At 28.7% G+C, this 26296-nt stretch overlaps 1 protein-coding gene across 4 annotated transcripts in view; it reads right to left on the bottom strand.

The window, feature by feature from the left end:
* The window catches only part of LOC107440916 (fibroblast growth factor receptor-like 1), a 311107-nt gene that overhangs the window by 42923 nt on the left and 241888 nt on the right, over positions 1 to 26296 (bottom strand). For all 4 annotated transcript variants that reach the window (XM_071188120.1, XM_071188121.1, XM_016054001.3 and 1 more), the window contains one exon: positions 7935 to 8219. In XM_071188120.1, coding sequence (XP_071044221.1) covers positions 7935 to 8219 — 285 coding nt within the window. The remainder of the gene's footprint in view (positions 1 to 7934; positions 8220 to 26296) is intronic.

Raw genomic sequence — 26296 nt, 5'->3', positions numbered from 1 at the left:
ATTTGCCATCAATTATATATATATATATTTGAACCCAACCTAGAAGACAAGGGGGAGAAATAGGGAGAGAGAACAAGGGAAGACCAGGATCAAGTATTACGTAAAATTTTGCTTTCGTTGGGGACTTTTTAATGGAGCTAACCCGCATTTGCGTTACATGGAGAGATAAACCACGAAAATCTTTCATGGTTAGCCTGAAGGCAGATCGACTCTCCCTATGATCCGTCTACCACTGGGGATATTTTACTTCATCGTTGTGTTCGGAGCGAGCTGGGTGCGGAATTCGTATCGACCAGTCATTGCATTCCGAAACCGAGTCGAACATTTCCGAGTCGACCAGTTCGAAAATCTGGTTTTCAAAATAGTACTTTTTACCACGCATTTAGTGCAAAATACCAACCAAAAGTAAATGAACCGAATAAAAGATATTTATGTCATTTTCTAAGGTATCATGATATGATTACCGATTTTCACCTGATTTATTAATTTTTATCACACATTATAAAGTTATATTTTATAGTTCATTGTGCCAAATTCATTACTATAGCTTTTCAGTAAAAATGACCGAGCTTCTTGATGTTTCTATACCAAGGTCAAACTTTTTGATGGTTTTTCATTGATGGACCAACATAATCTTGATGGTAACCATCAATAGTTCCATCATGTACCATTATATTTTTTATGGTAACTAGCAAAAGTTACCATCACCCCAATGTAGGAATTTGGATTGATTTGCGATGGTCCAATATAAGAATATCAACTTGTTTTGATTGTTTGTTCATGCTAAACCATCAGAAGTTTCCCTCATAGTTTCATAAAAATCAAATGTTAGAACGATCATGAACGACCTTTATCCCAATGTAGGAATTAGGACTGATTTATGATGGTCCAGCATAAAAAACAAAATTGTTTTGATGCTATACGAGGGTTGCTATTTATATTTCTGGCCTTGGCAACAGTAAGTGTTGCTGGGCGATCGCAGACGATTTTGATCGAAAGTTTGATCATTTTTAAACATAAATTCAGCAGACGATTTACCATTATAGCTTCATTCGTGTTGTTGACAGTAAATTGAAGAGTTCTTCTCTTTCAAAAAATGGAATTGAATCGTGAACATTTTTGTGCCATTATTTTTCATTACTTTCGACGTGGATTGTCAAGACAAGAGTGCTTCGATGAACTTAATTCTTCATTCAGAGATAAAGCGCCATCCTACAGCACTGTAAGAAATTGGTATAGCGAATTTAATCGTGGTCGATGTTCGATCCAGGACGAATCCCGTGCAGGTCGTCCAAAATCCGTTGTTGTGCCAGAAAAGATTGATGCTGTGCGTGAACTGATAAAGCAAGATCGTCATGTGACATACCGTGAGATAGAGACGCCTTTGGACATTAGTATGACTAGCATCAATAAAATATTGCATGAACATTTCAGCGTAAAAAAATTTGTTCGCGTTGGATCTCGCATATTCTGACAAACGTTCAAAAAAAGGCTCGTAACGATTGGTGCAAGGAAATGTTGGAAAAATATGTTCAAGGTACATCAAAGACTGTGCATAACATCTACACAGGTGACGAATCATGGATCTATGCATATGAGCAGGAAACAAAACAGCAATCAACTGTATGGGTCTTCGAAGACGAGGCAAAACCAACAAAAGTTGATCGAGGAAGAAGCACACTGAAACAAATGATTGCCTGTTTCTTCGGCATTAACGGTCATGTGACAACAGTGGCGTTAGAGCAGCGCAGGACGGTCAATTCTGTATGGTACACGACCATTTGTTTGCCAGAAGTCATCGGAGAAATTCGAAAAAAGCAGAAGAACAGGCGAATCATTCTTCATCATGACAATGCGAGCTCTCACACATCGACTCAAACAAAGGCATTTCTGACGGAGCGAAAGATCGAACTGATGGGTCATCCGCCGTACAGCCCTGATTTTGATCACCTACAATGGGCATTATTCCCACACANTATATATAGTAAGATTAGTTCTAATTAGTTTCAAACTTGTCGCTATAAATGTGTGTGGTAACAATATACGGGTTATTCCTCAATCGCCACTCAAATATAAACTTATTTTATTTCAAATTATTTATTCGAAATACGTCACAATTATTATGTGTGGTTATGATGCATAGGGTGTTTCTAAATAACCACTCATAATATATATTAATTAGATTACGAATGAGTTTCAGATTAATTGTAATTTCTATATGTGGTAATGATATATAGGGTGTTCCCTAATCGCTACTCTAAATATACATTAATTAGATTGCAAATTAGTTCAATTATTTTCAACTTAAACTTGTTTAATGTGTGTAGTAACGATATGTAGGTGTTCCTTCAACGGTATATATATATATATATATATTATTTTATAACTGTCGTCAACTCCGTAGCTTTGTATTTTTAAACCCAACCTAGAAGACAAGGGAACTCCAGGATCAAGAGTATTAGGTAAAATTTTGCTTTCGTGAGGAATTGTTAAATGGAGCTAACCAGCATTTGCGTTACATGAAGAGAAAAACCACGAAAATCTTTCATGGTTAGCCTAACGGCAAATCGACACTGCCCATGATCCCTCTACCACTGGGGATATTTTACTTCATCTCTGCGTTTGGAGTGAGCTGAGTGTGGAATTTGTATCAACTAGTCATTACTGGGATTTGAGCCCAGTTCACATTGGAAGGTAAACACTCTGCATCTTGAGCAATCACGTCTCCATCAATATATATATTGACTGAATGTACTTTTAAATGACGGATATGGTTATGAAGCTTTAATACAATTTTTTAATATACATGATTATACGCATTTAAGTTAATAAATTAAAGTTTGGAAACAGGAACTTTTTTTTAAGAGAAATAAACTTAGACGTCAAAAACGATTCCAGCAAAAATTATAAAAGGAAATATAAATAAATAAACTGATAAACTTAAATTGCAATTTAGGTTAGTTTTGAAAGCTTTCATGGAAAAAAATTTGTTAAAATTACCGTGCTGTAATGACATTTCCAGTAAAAACAAATATAATTCTGATTAATAAAACCAAAGTAAACTATTTTTAAACTATTCATTTGGTAATATTTCCGTTCGCATAGTAAAAGTTTATCCGAAATTCTGGTTTTCAAAATTATAGTACTTTTGACCATGCATTTAGTACAGAATATAAACTAAAAGCAAATGAACAGAATAAAAGATATTTATGTAATTTCCTAAGGTATCATGATATAATAACCGATTTTTACCTGATTTATTAATTTTTATCACACCATATAAAGTTATATTCCATCGTTCATATTTTATCGTACCAAAACCATTACTATAGATCTTCGGTAAAGATTACCGAGATTCTTTGTGTTCCCATATGCAAGTCAAAATTTCTGATGGTTTTCCATTGATGGTCCAACATAATCTTTATGGTAACCATCAATAATTCCATCATGAACCAATATATTTTTCATGGTAACCAACATTAGTTACCATCACCACAATGCAGGAATTCGGATTGATTCATGATGGTCCAACACAAGAATATCAACTTGTTTTGATGGTTTGTTCATGTTGAACTATCAGAAATTTCCATCATAGTTTCTTAGAAATCAACTGTTGAAATGTTGTAACGATCATGAACCACCATCACCCCAATGTAATCTAGACTGACTTATGATAGGCCAATATAAGAAAAACCTGAATTGTTTTGATGGTATATTCCTGAGAAACATCACTAATTCCCATTAAACCATCATGGAAATGTATAGTTGGAACCATCATGGAAATGTATGGTTGAAATCATCATGGAAATGTATGGTTGAAACCATCATGGAAATGTATAGTTGGAACCATCATGGAAATGTATAGTTGAAACCATCATGGAAATGTATAGTTGGAACCATCATGGAAATGTATGGTTGAAACCATCATGGACCATCACAGATCATCATGGATTGTTGGTCCATGAGATTCAAACTTCTCTTGATGGTTAGCCATCATAGTATTAAAGTAGTATTTTCCATCATTGAATGATGGAAGTTTGTTGGCATATCAAAAACCATGAATGCATAATGGAAAATATTGGATGTTGGGGACCATCAAATGATGTTGGACCATCATGAATCGTACTGAAATTGACATAAACCATCAAAATATTTTGATGGAACCATCAAGAATATTGAATTGACAGAAATACAGAGATGCCAACTGCTCCGGACAAGCTAAAATAATTAAAAAAACGGTAAATAACTACCAACTAAATTTTGCAATTATTTGAGCATTTTTGCTTGCTTTTTTGAGAGGCACGCTATGGCACAACTACTCAAAAGAGGTGAATTATATAAACCTGCGAATTGTTTAGGAATAGTGGTAGAAAGAAATCTACTAAATTGAATTTATTAATCCAAGAATCCCAATTGATAAACTACCACTTTAAAATATTTATTTTCTGTCCGGAGCAAGTTGGCATCTCTGGAAAGACACTTAATTTTTCTATATTCTAGTAATTTTGACCATACTTTTTTGCCTGAGTGTAAATTGAAGTGAATTATTGAAAAAAAAGTAGATTTTTTGGTAAGTGAGTGTTTTTCTTATTTTATAGTAGAAATAATTTTTTTTCGGTTTATTTTTCGGACACAAAAAAGGGAAAAAATCGCACAACTTATTTCTAAGAACTAAATATAAACAGAAGTCAAGTTTTGCAAATCTAAAAAGCTGATTTTTGCAAGCATCAATGAAATAGTTTGAATACAAGTGTCAACACGAAAAAAAAATTTAGACAGAGAAATCAACATTTGAAAGAAAATGGCAAGAACAGTTGCTGTTGTATAGATTGTAACAAAGCATTTGGAAATGGAAAAAAATGAAGAAAAGTTAAAGAGCGAATGCTTCAATGATTTCTATTCAAAAGCAGTAACTTTTAAAACTTTCTAAAGAATCATGGCGCAACTTGAACTTATTTAAAATTCAAATAACTTTTCTTTATTTCCACTTTTTTTTTTATAAAAAATGCAAAGGAGTCTTATCTGCATGAATTATCTCTTCTCGTTCTTTTTCCGCAACAAATATTTCAAACAATGCTCATAAACAGTTAATCTATTGTAATTACTTCACGTGATTGTTTTTAAATAAAGAGTTATTCTACTTTTGTTAACTAATTAAAAATGAGACTTGTTTTGAAACTGTTTAAAATTAGAAAATTAATAATTCTTTCAAATTATTCATTCGTTCAGAAACCGAGATAAATATTGCATGCTGTCCGTTTTAGTTTTTTATAGAAGATCTATTCAATTCTTAATTCTGTATTTTGAATACTTATAAATTAATAAACAGATAAATTAAATCATTATGAAAAATGGATACTTAAATCTCACGAAACTTTTTTTAGTTGACGAAACCATTACCTGGCATATGCTGCTAGCGAACATTTTGTCAAAATGACGAAATAACTATTGCCACTTCTTCGAGGAAATGATTTCGTCAAAAGAAAAGAAATCCTTCGTCATTCTATTTTATTTTTCAAAAAATGTATGGGTATCATTGTTGATCACCATATAGGTAAATCAACTTCACACCAACAACAAAAGGACGATAGCACAGTGAGAAATATTACTTCCATGCGCGAAGTGGTATTCGAACCCGATATCTTTTTGGAAAAGACTAAATTCTCGACTACTACGCAGATTCGATTTTGTTAACTAATTAGAAATGAGACTTGTTTTGAAACTGTTTAAAATTAGAAAATTAATCATTCTTTAAAATTATTCATTCGTTCAGAAACCGAGATAAATATTGCATGCTGTCCGTTTTAGTTTTTTATAGAAGACCTATTCAATTCTTAATTCTGTATTTTGAATACTTATAAATTAATTAACAGATAAATTAAATCCCTATGAAAAATGAATACTTAAATCTCACGAAACTTTTTTTAGTTGACGAAACCATTACCTGGTATATGCTGCTAGCGAACATTTTGTCAAAGTGACGAAATAACTATTGCCACTTCTTCGAGAAAATGATTTCGTCAAAAGAAAAGAAATCTTTCGTCATTCTATTTTAGTTTTCAAAAAATGTATGGGTATCATTGTTGATCACCATATAGGTAAATCAACTTCACACCAACAGCAAAAGGACGATAGCACAGTGAGAAATATTACTTCCATGCGCGAAGTGGTATTCGAACCCGATATCTTTTTGGAAAAGACTAAATTCTCGACTACTACGCAGACCGTCATTCCAGTTTCGATCGTCTAGTCTTCATTCGATTTTCTTTATTCTAGCTGGAAATCTCCGACAATGTAGTGAGATGGAGCTTCAAGTAAAGAAAACATTTTCGTCATATATTTGAGACTTTGTGTTTCCTCACAAATCGCGTGATTTCGGAACAAAATGATACTCAAAATTAACAAAATACAGATCAAGCATTGAAGAATCGTCAAAAGTTTTGAGTTTAATATTTCTGAGAGTGAACGTAATTCAAAAATATATATGTTGTCCTATCTATATTAAACCTACGTAGTTCAAAAATAATATTAGACCTATAGAAAATCTATACTAGACCTACGCAATTCAAAAAATCTATCTTTTGACAATGCTTGTAAATTAATAAACATGTTAATAAAATTTTCGTGTTATAAGACCTACACAATTAAAAAATTTACATTTTAAGAATACTTAAAAATTAATTACCATATAAAATAACTTATATTTTATAATTATAGCTCAGTGTGATTATATGATCCGAAACGATTATTTAGTGCACATTATAAAGAATAGAACAATTATATAGAACATAAATGTTTTGTATGGATTATATTTTTCATGGCTATATAGTTATAGGGTTATGGTTTTCATTGATGAAAAAGCTCACAAACTGTTACAAAAATTTGTATTTTTGAAAATATGCGTCATGAACAAAGATGTTTCCTGAACTTGTAGAGAAAAAACTAAGTCAGTTGGATATTTTGTTTATAAACGGTTCTATAACAATAATGTATTGTTGTTGAACCGTTAATAAACACAAAGATAATTTAATATTAAAATAATATTTCACTCACTTGTTCAATGCTAAATAGCGTTTCGCAAAAAAGCATTTAAGGTTTCACAGAAAGGGCATATAAATAAGCATAAATCGTGGTGTAAACATCGTTGTCATTGCAGCTGATATTTAACTTTTACAAAAGCAATTTAGGCTATAATTCCTTCAGTTTTAATACTTTTCGAAAATAAAGTTAAAGGCATTTGTTACTGTAAATTTAGAGAGAAAAATTTTATCTAGAAATATTATTTGATTAATGAAGCATCTTATTGCATTAAATTTGATATCTGTAGCTATAGTGGCTACTTTGTTATTTATCTTCTACATGTTGGACAAAATCTTGCAGAGGTGAAATTTCGCAATAAATATCATATCTAAATACTATTGATGTTTTGTTTATATGAGATCCTGTCCACACAGAAACCAATTTCATATTCCGTAGAAAAATCTGTATAGTGATATTTTGATTGCGTTAGAACGAAATTTAAATAGCAAGAGATTTGATCCAACGATATTTTATTAACGTAAGATTTTGTCTAACGATAATTTGCTGTATATTATGTCGTATGAGATTTTGCCTAACGATATTTTGTACGCAGGCCATTCTGTCCTAAGATATTTTGATTGCGCGTGATTTTATCACGTGTTATTAAGAACAGATATTCAGTAAATTTTTCCATTTTTCCAGTAAACTTTTATATTTTTGCATTTACCAATTATTGTTAAAAAATAGCAGACACTGTAAATAAAAAAGAGTTTTTTTTCATCAGATAAATCATACAAAAGCGATATTTTTAATTCATCTTTTCGTAGGAAATCAACAGTTGACGTGTCACATAATTCGCCCGACAAATAGAGAATTTTTTTGTCGAATAAAAATACTGATTAAGAATTACTTACCTAAAACTATAAGAGTGACATTGACAGCAGTTTTTCCAAAACCATTGATTGCTCTGCAAACATAGAGACCTGTATCATCTGGTACAACTGATTTGATTTTAAGAACACCATTACTTAAAACACGATATCTTTCGTCCGCAAAAGCGTCCAGAGGCTCTCGATCTCTGTACCATTCAAAAAATAGTGTGTCTGGATCGGCTACAACTGGACAAGGAAGTTGTACCATGCTTCCTTCCGGAACCACTCTTTCCAGATCAATTGCATCTGGTAGCAAACGTGGAGGACCTAAACAAAAAATTATAGATTTTGAAAAAAATAATAATATATTTTTCAAATTTAAAAAGAATTTATATAGCTTAGCCAAGATAAACGCTGATTAAAAAGCATTTTACAACCAGTGTACATCCTTTTAAAAAATATTAAGCGGGATGATAAGAACTAGCCACAACGATCTTTTTCGCCTTAATAAAATAAGAAGTACCGAAAACGTTGTCTAAATACGCTTCCCAATTATAAATTGTTTCTTTGTGTGCTTCTAAACAGGTCATAATAAGGAAGCATCCCTAGCGGCGTATGACGATATTTCAGGGCATGGGTTCTTATGCCATTTTAAGCTTGACCACGTTCCCTAACTCCCCGAGAAGTTAGTCGCAAAATCTACGCACCCCCCAGTTTCTTATCACATTTTTAAACTTGTAAATTTGAGCCGCAATGGCTCAAGGGATAGAGTGTTCGCCTTCCAATGAGGTGACCAGGTTCAATTCACAGGTATGGCTGGTCGATACAAATTCCGCATCTGGCTGGCACCGACCACACTGCTGAAGTAAAATATCCTCAGTGGTATTCTGATCATGAGGTAGAGTCCCTTAGCGATGAGGCTAACCGTGGGAGGTCTTCGTGGTTTTCCTCACCATGTAACGCAAATGCGGGTTAGATCCATCAAAAAGTCCTCCACGAAGACAAATTTCTCCCAATACTTGATCCAGGAGTTCCCTTGTCTTTTGGATTTGGTTCAAAATTATAAGGCTGCGGAGTTGAATATTAAACCCAAAAAGTGGGTTAGCTGTTTAACGACGGTTATTAAATATAATAAAATATCATTATTTAACAGAATATACCAATATTTAATTTTTTTATGTAATTATTAAATCTTATTATATAATTATGAAATCTTATTATTAAATCTTATTAAATCTTCTATGTAATTAGTAAAACAAGCTAAGTATGCTATAATCGCAGTTTAAATCTTACATTTCAATGGTTTCAGAAAAAATAGTTCAGTTTTTTTTCTGCATCAAAGAAGGTTTATTTTTATTATTATTTCTTCCTCCCTTACTAACAATAAATAAAAAGTATCTTTTTAAAATGCAAACGAGAAAGACAAACATCTGCATCGAATTCAACTTCAAATTTTTTTTCTCGATAATTCTACTTTCAATATAGAATAGTTCGTCCTATTTTATTACTTTTTCATTCAAATAATCATTTTCCACCTCCACTATGGAGGCTGAAAATGATTATTCAAATGAGTAAAAATGTAAACATACAATAAGAAAGCATTTTAGTCAGAAATGTACACTAAAGGCAGTGTCTTAAAAATAAACTCCTTGGCAGTTAAGGGTGGTGTCTTAAAAACACAGAGTATGACTAAAATCGTATGACGCACCTAATTCTAACATTTTTCCCAAACTGCGATTTTTTTTTATTCTAAAGACGACAAAATGTAATTATTTATATCTAGTTTGTAAAAGTAGAATTGTGTCTTCTTTCTAATAACGCTTTTTTATACAGTTTGTTGATTTTATAAACCATGCGTGAAGGAGGAGGAACCCACTAAAAAGAATTTCGTAATCTTTCTATTGCTCAAGACAAACAAAGAAACATAAGCATATCCTGTGTCTTTCATGCACATCGGTAGAAAATGTTGCAAAAATGATTATTCAAGTGAATATTGAATTTTGAGTACCGCAAAATATCGTGACTTGGCTTAAAAATTCACGGTTGTTAGCACATTTATTAGAAGTTTGGGTATTTAGTTTTATCGTTTGGTATATTTAAGTATTAGTTAAGGCAGGAAAAGTAATTCTCGAGAATAATTTTCAAAACAAAAAAATGACTACTGCTTCGTAATAAAATTTGTTAGTTTTATTAAGAATAAGTCAAAATATTTAGTTCTTGCAACAGAATTAAGATTTAAATTATCGAGATTTGATTGAGAGTCAAGATATGATTAGAAAAACTTATTTTCTTTTACATTGTTTTTATCTAAAAATAATATTTGTTATGTAGAAGTTCACTTGTCAGATTCAGTGACAGTATTTTTAATTTTCAACTCACAACAAAATAAGGAAATACACAAATATTCAAAGTAACCTGAGGAAAGAAGTATAGTCAAAACTACCAGAATATGGTGAAATGTACCGTTTTTCAGGTTTTATGGAAACACCAAAAAGCTCGGTAATTTTTACCAACACGCTTTGGTAATAATTTCGGCAAAATTAACAATAAAATATAGTTTTATTTAATGCGAAAAAATTTGGTAAATGTGGTAATTTTAACATGATACCATAAAAACCATTTATTTGGTTAAATTTACATTTCAATTTTGTATTTTTTACTAAATGTTTGGTAATTTTAACTATAATCTTGAAAACCAGAATTTCCGGTAAACCTTTACCATATGAATGGAAAAATTACCAAATTAATGGTTTGAATACTGTATATTTTGTTTTTTATTACCAGTCCATTCTGCCAGAAATATCATCACCATACAGTACTGTAATATCACCATACTTTTTCCTCTGTGTAAGAAAGTTGTTAAAAAAAGTATAGCGTAAAAGTAAGCTTGCGTAGCAGTCCTATGACATTTCAAATGGTTTAACTTTTATTTTCAATTAATGCTAATATAATAATTTTTATTCGCATATTTACGTTTATAATGTGTTTTCTATTAGGATTATTTTAGAATTTTTGTATAAAACTACTTATACAATAATATGAAATGAGTTTTTTGATCGAATACTTATTTTTTTTCTCTTGAAAAAACTGAAATTAATTAATTGATTATTATTTAACACATCTAACTGAAAATTATTCCACGTAGTAGATTAAAAATAAATTAATGCAAATAACTTTTTTTAAATGAAATAAAGGAAATCATGCCATTTTATGACTACTGTCAAACGCAACACTGAAATAACTTAAAAAAATTAATTTTTTCTGTCAATTTTCCCTAGGTTCGGACAATTTCCCCAAAAAAAAGAAAATCATATCATTTTAGAGCTACTGTCAAACGAAAATGTCTACATGAACTAACTTCGCAAAATTTATTTTCCCAGACAATTTTCCCTACCACTATGATTAGGGAAATCGAACCAACCACGATAGGTTACTCTGTAAAGAAAGGGATTTATAATTAAATAATTGGGGAAGGAGTTTCATGAAAAAAAGAAAAGCGATGTTTCGCTTGAATTTATGAAAATAGAAGAGTGGAGAGGTTTTGAAGAGCAACTTATTAGAATTAAATTCCATTATCTAAATGGTTGGATCGCGAATTGAAACTGAGAAAATGGAGTTAATGAACTTTATTTCCGTCTAGTCAAAGATTTACCCAGAAAGCTCGAGGGAAAATTTTAATTTTCTAAGATTCGTTAATTGATGTTGTGTTTATTAAATGTGAGTGATTATTTTTACGCTGTTCATGATTTGACATTTATGCAGTGATTATTGTTTATTTTGCTTATTTAATGAAATTCAACAAAAATTAAGTTAATATGTAGCAAATATTTCTTTGCAGTTTAAATTGTTGCAGGGAATAACAAAGATCGACCTATTAATGCTTATCAGGGGCTTATTTTTAAAGAAAATTTAAAAAAAAAATTATGAGATTATTTTCATTTTTTCAACAAGTGATTGACATAAAATATATTTTAATATTATTATTTGTTTTTTCAAATTTCATCAAAAATGCACAAAATGTTTAATTTATAGATCACCTTTTAAAATTCAAACTTGAATGAAAAGTAATTTTATGCAATTTCAAAAAGTAGCAGAAATGCTAGTTTGTTTTACTATCTATTATTAATTAATTTACATTTAGCAAAGATAATAAAATTAGTAACTACAATTATACGAATACATTTTTTCTCATGATTTTACATCAAGTTGATAAAAATTCCTCTTCCGGCTCCCCGCTCCGAAAATATCCTCAGTGGTAGACGGATCATGCTTTAGAATCCCTTTGCCGTCGGGCTAGCCAAGGGAGGTTTTCGTAGTTTTCCTCTCCGTCGAGTAACACAAATGTGGGTTAGTTGCATCAAAAGTCTCTACGAAGAATAGTTTGTAGCAATGCTTGAGGAGTTCTGTTGTCTTCTGGGTGGGTACAAAATTACAGGGCTACGGAATTGAATACTGAGAGTCGTAAACTTAAACGCCAGTTATAAAATATATAAAAATATTATTTCACATATTTTCTTGTATTGACCTCTTTTTTTCATTTCATATTTTTCAAATATGACAAATAGCTTGAGGGCAGCAATTTTAGGCAGTTTTTTATGAAACATATATGGTATAATTTGTAACAAAGCAAAAAAAGTAAAAGAAAATAGTTATAAGGATTAGTATTTACAAATATTTATAGTAAAGGTGAGATCATTTTTAAGTACCAACATATCATTTAGATATTTCAATTTAAAAAAAAAGAATGGTAAGAAGCAGTTAAGAATAACTTAATAATCATAGTATAATTAATTATCTACTTATTGTTTATTTAATAATAGCTGCATTTGTTAATAATTCGTGATAATTTGAAATACTTAAGACGAATCAAGATTACAATTATCTGAATTATTTAAAAATCAGATTTGACAATAGTAATAAGCATATTAAGTTAATGTTACTAAAACAAATTGATACTAGTGATTATTTAGTAGTTATTAATTATTCACTGGTAATTTTATTATCATAATTGTGTTAATAACTAATAATTGCACCTAATACTGATTATGATGTACTGATGATACTGAAATATTTGAAATTTTGAAACACGTTAAAACTTGTATAAAAATTAATAAAAATCCTTAATTAAATTTTATGTAGGTAATAAGATAAATATTTACTCAAGCACTGTATAAAACCTATTAAAATATGAAACTCAAATAAAATATGACTTTAAGAGATATGGAAGCGAAATAATTTTTAAAGATAGGATTAAAATGTGTGATATACCTCAAACATTAAAAATAAAAGTTTTATTTTTAATGTTTAAGGTATATAAAACAACTTAATATTAATTCTTTCAGTACAGAAGAAGCAATTTTAAACTAATTTTTAAAACTAAATTAAAAACTGCGAAATCACTCAAACATAATTTCTCCTGCATCTTTTTTACCAAAAACGAAAACCGGTATTATTATTTTGATAAGTTAATATTAATTTTAGAACAGAAGTAAAAAATTTTAAACTAATTTTTAAAATTGATTTAAAAACTACTGTATTATTCAAACGTAATTTCGCCTGCCTAAATTACACATCTTCGAAAACTAAAACCGACACATATTAAGTTGATACGCTAATATTAATTTTAGAACAGAAATAGTAAATTAAAACTAATTTTTAAAAATAAATTAAAAAACTCCCGAATCATTGAAACATTTCTCCTGTATCTTTTACAACATCTTCTAAAACAAAAACCGGTACATATTACCTTGATATCATCAAGGATATAGAGACAAAGAAATATTCCAATAATCCCACGAAACTGTTGCATCTTTAACAAAACTGTATTATTTGCATGAAAGGACACAGTAAAGTTAGCTTCTAACTCTCTATGTCCGAGAATGTCCGAAAACAGGCTTTGTCTTATAGCGGTGGCTTTAAGTCTTTTGGGATCAATGCTCTGAGAGTTGGGGATTGTCAGCAAGGAATGGACTCTTCATTGTACTAGCCCAAAGAGGAAGCCGCTGCTTAATCTTTGGTGTCAATCAGACCAGGTCATCAGGGATAGGTTTTGTCTTTTCTCACACCACAAACTCAGGTCAGTGACGTCTAGTTTTGTTCCCTCATGTGGTCACACTTCAAAGGCGACAAACTTGAGTAAAGCACCCAGGGTAGACTGTTATCATTTATTCTGACAATGAGCGGGGTATTATCGTGATTTATTCAATTGTTTCTATGGACTATCGATGGCTTTGGAAATGAAATTAAACGAAAGTTAAACAATATCTGCTTGGTATTTTCCATTGTTGTTAGGAAAGGGTTGCTTTCTAGGAAGGAGTAGAATGTTTTTATTTGAAATTAAGTTTAGGGCTCAAATCAATTACCCATAAACAAAAAGAATGTCTCATAAATAACTGTCTCATTTACTTTTTTATTTTCGGATATTGATGTTTGTTGATTATTTTATATTGTTTATTTTTTCCACGTGTTGACCATGAATACAAATAAGTATTTTTTATTTTATTTTGTGACTATAGCTATATATCTTTCAAATATTTACGTTAATAATGTCAAACCGGTTTTCGTCAATGAATAATATTTTATTCTATCTTGCTTTTAATAGAATTCAGAAAATAATGAACATTTTATTTCAGCTATGAAAATGTGATTTTTAATCATATTTGATAAAAATTTTTTTTTTTGATTTTTTCGTATTTTATAAAAAGGTTTTAATCTTGATTTTTTTCTCTAAATTTGAAACAATTTGTGATTGTTATTTAATAAATTTTCAGGTATTAACCTTAATTATTTTATAGCTATTTTCAATATACCAAAAATATTAGCCATCTAGAGTTTTAAAACGGATTAACAATAACCATGCAAATTGTTGATTTAAATAAAGAAATTTTAATAATTCTTTTCTAAATACTAACTTTCAAGCGTTTTTTTTTTAAATAAAATATCGAATACCTTACATGTAGGTTCAATTAAAGTAATCGACTTTTTATATATATTGTTTTTTTAATGGAAAATGAAGTATTTAATAAAAAACATTGAAATTAAAAATTGAAATCTTTTACGTTTAAAATGCATACACTGTAAAAAAAAAAAAAAATGCAGAAAAAAAACTGTCTGCTGGAGTTCAAGTATTAAACCGTTTATTTCCCAGAAAAATGCTATTATTTGAAAATGGACGCTTGTTTTTTAAGCAGATAAATGATGCTGATTTAATTAACTCTGTTATTTAAACGAATAAAATATTAAAAAAATGGTTATGCTAACAAACAAAGAATCTATAAAATAACTATGTCTATTCAAACCCAGGTCAACTCATCGGGAGGCTAGTGCTCTGTCCTCTGAGTCGCGTCATATCTAGCGTTCAATTTTGAAGAAAAATCTTAAATTGTCTTTAACTTAAGAATCTTATTTAATGAAACATATTTAAGTGTAAAAACGTATAAAATTATAATGGCCCATCCTTATAAAAATGTTTGGTAATTTAACTTACCGAAAAATTATATCTAAAGGTAGATAATAATCAGAGTATCAATCTTACTATGAAATCGAATCATAATTTTATTTAAATGGAATTCAAAACAATAAAATCATTTCTGAAAAGTAAGAGAAAGTATAGAAAATAATCGTAAAATGAATTGAGAAAAGAAATATTGTTATTTTTACTGTTAGTAAAATAGAAAGGCAGAAACGAGAATTTAAATTTACAGTTTTAATTCGTTTATGATTAGAGTGAAAAACAGAGAAAAACTGTTTTGCGAAAAAGAGCTTGAAACCTTAAAATATACGGAAAAAGTCTGTGAAAATAAAAAAATAAAAAAAGCCTTAATTGTTTGCAACGGGCGGGTAACGAGTAAAAACAAAAAAAAAAAAAAAATCTGCATTCATCTGTAAAAAATTTTTGCTGAAAAATTTTTTTTTGTTTTTCCTGTAGATTTTACAATTATTTCTTACAGTGTGGTTAACGAAGAGCTGTGTCAAACTATTAATTAAATTATATATTCGATATACTGAGTAAAATTTTGTGTTCATTTACAAAAAAAAAATTTTACTTGAGAAATTGAATCAAATTATATGTTGTTTTTAAACATTTCTCATTTTCAAGACAAAATTAGATACAGGGGGGAACACATGTTTTCAAAAATAGGAGAGTTAAAGCACCCCAATGATGGGGTGAAATTGAAATTCACGCACACATTTTGTTAATTTTTAATTAAATTGAAGTATTTTTCTGCGGGGAGAAGGAACATTTACCCCCTTTCGCCATTGCTGGCACAACTTAGAAAAACTTTAAAAATATATTTGAAGAAAGATCAAACTCAATTTGCATGTTTTAGTTGTAATTTTAAGAACAAGAAAGTAAAACTTGACATTCCATTTTAATTATTTGAGAACTGACATAAATTAAATTGAACAAAAAAGCATGGATCGACAAATCGACCAAAACATTTTCTTTCGAATGATTTAAAACATAATGCAAAAAATATTTCATGACATATGGAATGCTGAAATTTTAGAAAAAAATTTAATTGTAATGATATTGGGTTAGAATCTAAACATTTAAAATGTTTAAAAAATATTATTAATAGTTAATACTGAAAAATAAACAATAAAATTAAAATTTTATGATTATTTTCCAAACAAGGATAAATAAATTTATTATTAACCGTCAGTAATATAACCAAGATATTTCGCATTTAGAAGTAAATAAATTAAAATATTAAATTAATAACATTGGTTTCAGGCTGAATAAAATTTTATAAATAGATTGCACAGTACTACTTGTATTATTGGATAATTTATTTTCAAAAAGCAGTTAAATGTACTATTTCATGCTAGTTCGATTTAAACATTTCAATTCTTTTTAATCACTTTAAAATTTCAATAAATTTACTCATTGAAATTTTAAATACAATGAATTGAACTATTCTATTAATAACATCAGTTTCAGACTGAATAAAATTTTATAAATAGAAGCACTGTACTATTTGAACTATTAGATTATTCATCATTTCCAAAGAGCAGTTTAATGTAGAAACATTTCAATTACTTTTTATCATTTTGAAATTGCAATACATTTTCTCACTGAAATTCTAAATACAATCAACTAAAATATTCTATTAATAGCATCAGTTTAAGACTGAATAAAATTTTATTAATAGATGCACTGTACTGTTTGAACTATTAGACAATTCATCATTTCCAAAAAGCAGTTAATGTAGTTTTGTTTCATATTAGTTAGCTTTAGACATTTCCTTTTAATCATTTTGAAATTTCAATAAATTTACCCACTGAAATTCTAAATACAATCAACTAAAATATTCTAGTAATAACATTAGTTTTATCGAGAGAACAATTTTAAAAATAAATTAATAGTTTTGTTATACAATACCTGTTTCTCTACTTGTACTATTATATAATTAATGATTTCCAAAAACCAGTTTAATGTACTAGTTAACTTTAAACACTTCAATTAACTTTTATTCACTTTGAAATCTCACTAAATTTACTCATTTATAATCTAAATACAATCATTCAAAATATTCCATGATATTTATACTGAATACAATTTTAAAAAGAAATTAATAGTTGTGTATATAATACCTGTTTCTCTACTTGTACTAATATACAATTAATAATTTCCAAAAAGCAGATAATTGTAGATTTATTTCCTACTAGTTAACCTTAAATATCTAAATTAACTTTTTATCACTTTAAAATCTCACTAAATTTACTCATTTATATTCCAAATGCAGTCATTTAAAATACTCAATTAATAAACAGATATTTATACTGAATACAATTTTTAAAAAAAATTAATAGTTGTGTATATAATACCTGTTTCTCTACTTGTACTAATTATAATTAATGATTTCCAAAAATCGGTTTAATGTGCTAGTTAACTTTAAACATTTCACTTAACCATTCTTAACTTAAACATTTACTGTGAAATTTCACTAAATTTAATCATTTATATTCCAAATACAGTCATTTAAAATATTTAATTAATAACCAGATATTTATACTGAATACAATTTTAAAAAGAAATTAATAGTTGTGTATATAATACTTGTTTCTCCACTTGTACTAATATACAATTAATGATTTCCAAAAAGCAGATTATTGTAGATTTATTTCATACTAGTTAACCTTAAATATCTAAATTAACTTTTAATCACTTTAAAATCTCACTAAATTTACTCATTTATATTCCAAATGCAGTCTACACCAATCTATATCGAATTCAATTAATACTAGAGCAAAAGTTCCTGTGGAGTTCTGTTCACCACCAACTATTTTTGAGTCAAAAGAGTCTTAACTTGCTTAATGATGTGTCATTAGGAACAAGCATTCATCTTAGTTCTTGGCATTGTATGGTCATCACTTTTCTGTGTTTGGCGAAATAATTTTTCCGAGTCATTAGTTAAATTATTCGCTTTAAGCTTTAAAAGGAAGGATAGAGCAAATACTAGTTTAAATTGTGATTTGAAAGGTAACAATGGAATTTTAAAGCCGTATTTTTCGTTATAGGGGATTTAAGATAATTAAAATAGAGAGTACTATTAAAACTTATTTTAAAAAAGAAGATTTTATTACTTTCAACTTATATATATCATGAAAGATCATTGAATCGGTTGTCACATTGCCAATTGGACATCGTATTTAACATCAATTTATTTTAAATGATTTGCAAGGTATTACTTATGTTAATTTTGTTAAAATTGGTTTGTTCTTTTAAAACATAGATTTAACTGTATATAATATTAAATTTTTGCTACTGCTTCTGCTATATTGGATATTTTCTGGATTTACTGAATATTAATTAATTGTTTATAAATTAAAATGATTATAAAAAGCAGTTGATTTAGTTCATTTCAATTACATTTTTTTGTAATAATTGTATATAATTCTAACTCATGTATATGTTTAGTGTATTAAAATTGAAGGTTTTTCAATTATTATTATCTGGTTAAAGTATATAATGTTTCTAAAACTATCCAAAATGTATTTTTTGATTTTATATTTTGTAACCATTGTTGTGAACAGCAGACCCAATGTTTCAGGTTTACGATTACTAGTGGTCAACTCCGTAGACTCGTAATCTTAAACCCAATACAGATGACAAGGGAACTCCTGGATCAAGTATTGAGAGAGATTTGTCTTCGAGGAGGAGTTTTTGATGCAACTAACCTACATTTGAGTTACATGGAGAGTAAAACTACAGAAACCTTCCATGGTTAACCTGGCGGCAAGGGGACTCAAATTCACGATTCGTCTACCAGTGAGGATATTTTTACGTCTGAACTGCGGATGCGGAAGTCGTATCGATTGGGATTCGAACCCGGTTCACCTCAATGGAAGGCGAACGCTCTATCCCATGAGTCATCACGGCTCATCCAATATGTATTTACAAAATACATATTGTAAATTACTTATTATTTTGCTTATTTATGTACTTATTATTTTGCACATGACGCACGGAACGTACGTGATTAAATATGTTATTAAAAAAATAATAACAAGACATAAATAATTTGGCACCTATCCGATAATTATTATTTACTACCATATAAAAACTAATACTAATGTTATATATTCTTTAAACAAACAAATTAATTTGTTTTCATTTTAAACTTTAATATCGAGAAATTAAATAGCTTTCTCTTAAAGTTATTTAAATGTACAAGTATTTGGAAACATTATACGAAACCTAAACGAGTATTTAGAGTATTTTAAAAAATTTTATCCTGAAATTCACTTTTATACTTAATACTAAGTGAAGAGTATTTTTTAAATGAATTTTACTAAAAATCCTTTTACAGTGTGGTGTGTCCAAAGATTTTTAACTTTTGCTCAAAGCTTAATAAATAATAGTAGAAATAATAATTGAATGAAACAGAGTTCTAATTTTTATCCATCTCAGTGAGAAGATATATTTACAGAAAAAGTTTTTATAGTAAAATAGCACTCTACTATTCCAAAAAAAAAATAAATAAAAATGCTGCAATAATAAATCATTGACTGTCAAAAACAAATTCAGACTTTATTTTAACCAGCTTAATCTGAAAACAAAAATATGCTAAAATAACGAAAAAAGAATTAATTAAATGTAAAATATAACACTAAAATAAGAAAGTCAAAAAATTACTTTAAGTTAATGAAATGTATTATGTTATTAGAAAAATAAAATTTTTATACTTGTCTGCGACTCCTATTTTTATGGTAAAAATCATAAATCTAGTTTATTACGCTATTAGCGACTGTGCTTTTAATTTACTTAATTTGTCCTAAGAGGTCCATAAAGACCATATGCCTTCCACTCTTTTATAAATTTCATGCGCCATTTTATTATCTAACGAATTAGTTATTTAAAAATTATTTAGGGGTACTTAAGAGCTAGGTCTAGAACTTTCTCGAATCAATTAGTTAAATATTTTTGGCTTGGAATAAGAAGAAATTTTCTTTATTTTCTAAAGGTTTACCCTATTACTATATTAGTGACATTTTTGAATTTTTGTGTTCCTGAATTTAGTTAATTTTTATGCTTGAAACGTGTGTTTAGTTTTTTCAGTTAAAATTACTCCAAATAGCAGACAACTTCACGGCAAACGTTGCATTTTCATTTTTATTTGGTTAGCTTAGAAAAATTGACTAATTAATCCCTTTTTGAACTTAATAGAAACATTAAAAAGCAAAGCTTGTTTCCTTAAAGATTGATTAAAGGCATGCAGGGATCTTTAAAAAAAAATCTCATTTTCTAACTTTTACTGTAATATTTGTTTTTGTCTTTTTTTATTCATTCTAGCTTTGTTCAGGCTCTTTAATGCAGCATTTTGTTTTTGTAGTGTTCTGTTGTTTGCGTTTGTGTTTTGTATCTAAACATTATAGAAAACTTTCTAAACTTGCAGTCGTTGGGGTATAGTCATTAATATACTTCTATAACACTATATTTAAAATTGTGCTAATCAATGAATAAAAATTTTTAACCTACCCTTGTTGCATAAAAATAATTATTTTGGACCTAAAATTATAGAATATGGCTAATTTCTTTTGTCTAAATGCAACTATTTAACTAAGCGTCTAATACTATATTTAAAACTAAATTACAAGAATAATAAATATAAATTTCGCTTTTTACAATACATGGATTAAATAATTCATTCGAGATTTTTGCTTCATTCATAAAAGATGAAATAATTTGATCACAATCTACCATCCTCAAATTCGAGAACACAATACAAACATTTCATGTCACCATTATCGAAATAGCACTGATAACAACAACCTTTAGAACGTTTCAATACTCCTCATCCACCTCGGTTATTCCAATAGGGTATCAACTACCGATCCTTATATGTGGATACTTGATACATCAACACATGTGACAAACAAATAAAAAATGAATAAAAATAATAATAATTAAAATCAAAAGAAATAAAATAAAAATAAAAATTGAGTTCTCAATTAAAAAAATACAAAGCTACAATGAAAATGTATAATGTAAACATAATATTAGATTTTAATTATAAAATATGGCTAATTTCCTTTGGCTAAAGGCAACTATTTAACTTGTCTTGATAATGCAAATGTAATTTGGTTTGATATTAGGAGAAACTGCTGGTTGAGCTATAATTCTCTTGGGTAACATAAAGATGACAGTCAAATAAAAAAAATTAATTTTTGAATTAAAAAGGTATAAAACTAGAATGAAAAAGTATAATGTAAACATAATATCAGATTTTAAAAGATTGTGTGTGTATCTAAACATCATAGAAAACATTATAGAGTTATAGTCGCTGAGGTATAGTCATTTAAGTACTATGTTTGAAATTATGCTAATAAATAAATAAAATTGCAAGCTAATCTTTTTGTATAAAAATAATATTATATTTAGTTTTTTTTGCACTTAAAATGACAAAATATAGTTAATATAATTTCCGTAGGCTGAGTGTAACCATGCAACTACGCATATAATACTATATTTAAATTGAATTACTAAAAAAAAAATCCTTTTCTGCAATATATAGATAAAATATTTTTTATTCAAGAGTTTTGCTTCATTCGTAAAAGATGAACTAATCTGTGGCTAATCTACCATCTTCGAATACAACACAATACAATCATTTCACGACACAATTTTCGGATAACAACAATCTGGGGAACGTTTCTGCAATCATCATCCACCTCGAGTGTCCCAGTGGAGTATCAACTACCGATCCTTATATATATGTGCATACTTGATACATCAACGCACGTGTCTTGATATTACGAATGTAATTTGGTGTGATACTAGGAGAAACTGTTGGGTGAGCTATAATTCTCTTGGATGACTTTACGATGGCAATCAAATAAAAAAAAATAAAAATAATAATAAAAAAAATTAAAAAAAAATAAAAACTGAATTTTGAATTAGAAAAACAAAAAATAGAATGAAAAAGTATAATGAAAGCATAATATTAGATCTTAATTATAAAATATGGTCAATACATATGGCTATGACAAATTATAAAATATGGCTAATTTCTTTTGGCTAAATGCAACTATTCAACTAAGAGTATAATACTATATTTGAAATTAAATTACAAAAAAACAAACAAAAAAAAAGCAAAACAAAAAAAACAAATAAAATTAAAAAAAAATCCCGTTCTTACAATACATAGATGAAATAATTCATTTAAGATTTTTTGCTTCATTTGTAAAAGATGAACTAATCTGTGGCTAATCCACCGTCTTCGAATACAACACAATACAATCATTTCACGACACCATTTTCGGAATAGCACTGATAACAACAATCTGGGGAACGTTTCTACTACAATCATCATCCACCTCGGGTGTCCCAATGGAGTATCAACTACCGATCCTTATATATATATGTGCATACTTGATACATCAACGCACGTGTCTTGATATTACGAATGTAATTTGGTGTGATATTAGGAGAAACTGCTGAGTGAGCTATAATTCTCTTGGATAACTTTAGGATGGCAATCAAATCTATGTATCAGTAATATTGAGGGCTGTGAAATGTGATAGCAATTGAATCTGGCCCAAAGGTCTTTTGGACATCTCATCATCTGTATTTCTCTCAAATCTATGAATTACAAGATTGTCCGGTGGAATTTGGATGTTTATAATAGTGTAATAAGACTTGTGATGTATTCTAAAATATCTTTGACGTACATCATTATTCTATGTTAAATTATTTGATGATTGATTTAAGAGTTTTTGGCAATGTTGTATGCTAAATTAAAATACAATTTAAACGAACTTATTTCTCAATATGCATTTAATAGCATATAATTCTCTTTAATAAAATGTTTAGTTTATAATTGTTTATAAAAAACTGATAACAGTAAATAAAAATAATGAGGTGATTAATTAACGGTTAAATAAAAATCTATTTAAGAAATTATATACCTTTTAATTAATGTTTTGTAATGCAGGAATGTATGGTAGTAATACAGAGTTTAAAAAAATTTCGGTTTAAAAAATTGCTTAGATTTATTCTATGAATAATTCACAGTAAAAAAGCATACAAAAGAAGCATATACAAACTAACAAAAACTAAAGAAGGAAAACAACGAAGAAATTTTGTTTTTAAATTTATATTATACAGGGTGTTTTGTAATTACCACCCTCATTGTATATTGTTAGAAATTTTGTCAAGAATTAAGAAAAGTATGAACATTAGGGAAGGCAAATATTTAAGCGGGGAAAAAATAAAAACGCTATCGAAATCCAACGAATCAATATTGAGATAAATAGAGCTCAGGACGTCAAAACCTCTTTGATTGCTGGAGGACACGGAAAGGAACTGAAATTTAATTATTAGAAATGCCTTTAAGTTAGACCAACAAATATACTGTTTTAATATTTTTTATGCCGCCATACTCGAGAGTGATATGGCTTACTTCGATGGCTTTTTCTATTTTTTATTTCTGACACCTAAAATGCATAAATTTTTTTGATATTTTTATCAAGGATTCTAAACATGCATATTAAAGGCGGTTAGTACGGATCACCCTGAATGAAATAGTACATGGATGCATTAAATGACTAGTTAAGGAAACTCTTGTTACATGAATATGTTCAGAAATCCCTGTTTTGGGATGAGAATAGTTTAAAAAATCAAAAATATTGATATTTTTTACTTAATTGATAAAAAGTAAAAATTCTTAAGTTCACTTCTATATTATTTGAATGTAAGCAAAAGATAAACTAACAACAGTAAAATCTGGAAACAAATAAATTTTTGAAATTAAATCCATAGAATTCTTCAAAACAAAATCCGTTAAAAATATGACGGATAAAATATATGCAAAGCACTCAAAACTGAAAAACAAAAAAAGAACGATAAAAACTTTGAGACGTAAAATAAAAGGTTTCGTTTTCTGGAGAATCTTTTTGGCATTTCTGTTTATTTTTTATGATATTTTTTCCCACTGTATATAAGTCTATCTTGAGCTGTTTTGGTCTTCCGAAATCTGGGAAATCATTGTGACAGCAAGAAATTCTAGAATATCGGCTAAATAAGTAAGGAAAAAAAAAGGTAAAATAAATGTGGGCAAGGCGAAAAAAATAACAACACCGAAAAGAAGTGAAATGAAAAGCGGGAAAAAACTGGAGCAAAATATCTAGATGAGCTATTTGAGCTTTGAGGAAACGGGAAAGATTTGAAGATTGAAATCTTATATACGCTCAGCAAAAAGATGGGTTTAGACGAAAATTCTAACGAATAAGGGGAAAATATTTTCCCTGTTTCTAGTTTAGATTCCCCCTCCCCCCTACGTTTCAAGACTCAATATTTCTCGATTAGGCAATTGCACGCAGAGCAATATTCTTATTACATGGTTCATGCAATAGATCGTTTCCCTACTGCTGACTACAGAATTGCAATTTAGAAATTGCAATTATGTCACTTGCAGAAATGCAAGATTTGAAAATTTACGCTCAGCAAAAATATGGGTTTAGACGAATATCCTAACAAATGTTGGGGAATATTTTCCCTTCTTCTGGTTTGTATACATATACTTTTTTTTTAATTTCAATCAAAAAGCTCAATAATTTTTACCGAAGCGCTTTAATAATCGTTTGGGTAAAATTAACAATAAAATGCGGTTTTGTAATATGCGATAAAATTTAGAAAATGTTGTTAAATTCAGTAATTTTATCATGTTATATTAGAGCGTGATATAAATTCCAGCTATTTGGTTAAATTTAACTAAAGCTGGAAAGATTTAAGCTTAGCAAAACTATGGGTTCTGACGAAAAATCAAAAAAAAATATTGGGAAATATTTTCCATTCTTCTGGTCTATATACATATATTTTTTTTCAATTTCAAACAAAAAGTTCAATAATTTTTACCGAAGCGCTTTGGTAATGGTTTTAGTTAGATTAACAATTAAATTCGGTTTCATAATACGTGATAAAATTTGGAAAATGTTAAATTCAGTAATTTTATCATGACACATTAGAGCATGGCATAATTCTCATTTATTTGGTTAAATTTAAATAAGCAAGATTAAAAATATTCTAACAAATAAGGGGGAAAATATTTACGGAAGTTTGGTTTTCTTTACCGGAAATGCCATTACCATACAGTACGGTATTTTTACCAGAATTCTTTTTTGTGGGTATAGCAATTAACAATAGCGAAAGTGTTTGAAACTGTAAGAAAAAACTTTTGATTTTAAATTCTTGTGTACCGAAAATGAGAAGAAAAAATAATCTTCGTTGTTGATATCTTTATTATGGGTATGGATCAAAACTGGAAATTGCTAATTGAATAGCATTGACTTGGAAATAGGCGTATTTTGTGCTTCTGTCCATTTTTTTCCAACACTCATTTATTACCGATATCTTTATCTTGGGTATGGATCAAAACTGGAAATTGCTAATGGAATAGCATTGACTTGGAAATAGGCGTATTTTGTGTTTCTGTCCATTTTTTTGAAGCACTAATTTATTATCGATATCTTTATATTGGGTATGGATCAAAACTGGAAATTGATAATTGAATAACATTTACTTGGAAATAGGTGTATTTTGTGCTTCTGTCCATTTTTTTCCAAAGATTCATTTATTATCGATATCTTTAATTTGGGAAGTGATCAAAACTGGAAATTGCTAATTGAATAGCATGGACTTGGAAATAGGCGTATTTTGTGCTTCTGTCCATTTCTTTCAAACACTCATTTATTATCGATATCTTTAATTTGGGAAGTGATCAAAACTGGAAATTGCTAATTGAATAGCATTGACTTGGAAATAGGCGTATTTTGTGCTTATGTACTTTTTTTTTTCAAACACTAATTTATTATCGATATCTTTATTCCGGGTATGGATCAAAACTGGAAATTGCTAATTGAATAGCATTGACTTGGAAATTGGCGCATTTTGTACTTAT

Source organism: Parasteatoda tepidariorum, chromosome X2 (genome assembly GCF_043381705.1).
Source record: "Parasteatoda tepidariorum isolate YZ-2023 chromosome X2, CAS_Ptep_4.0, whole genome shotgun sequence".
In the NCBI taxonomy this organism is placed as follows: Eukaryota; Metazoa; Arthropoda; class Arachnida; order Araneae; family Theridiidae; genus Parasteatoda; species Parasteatoda tepidariorum.
The sequence above is the reverse complement of the archived record's forward strand: the minus strand, read 5'-3'. Positions and strand labels throughout refer to the sequence as shown.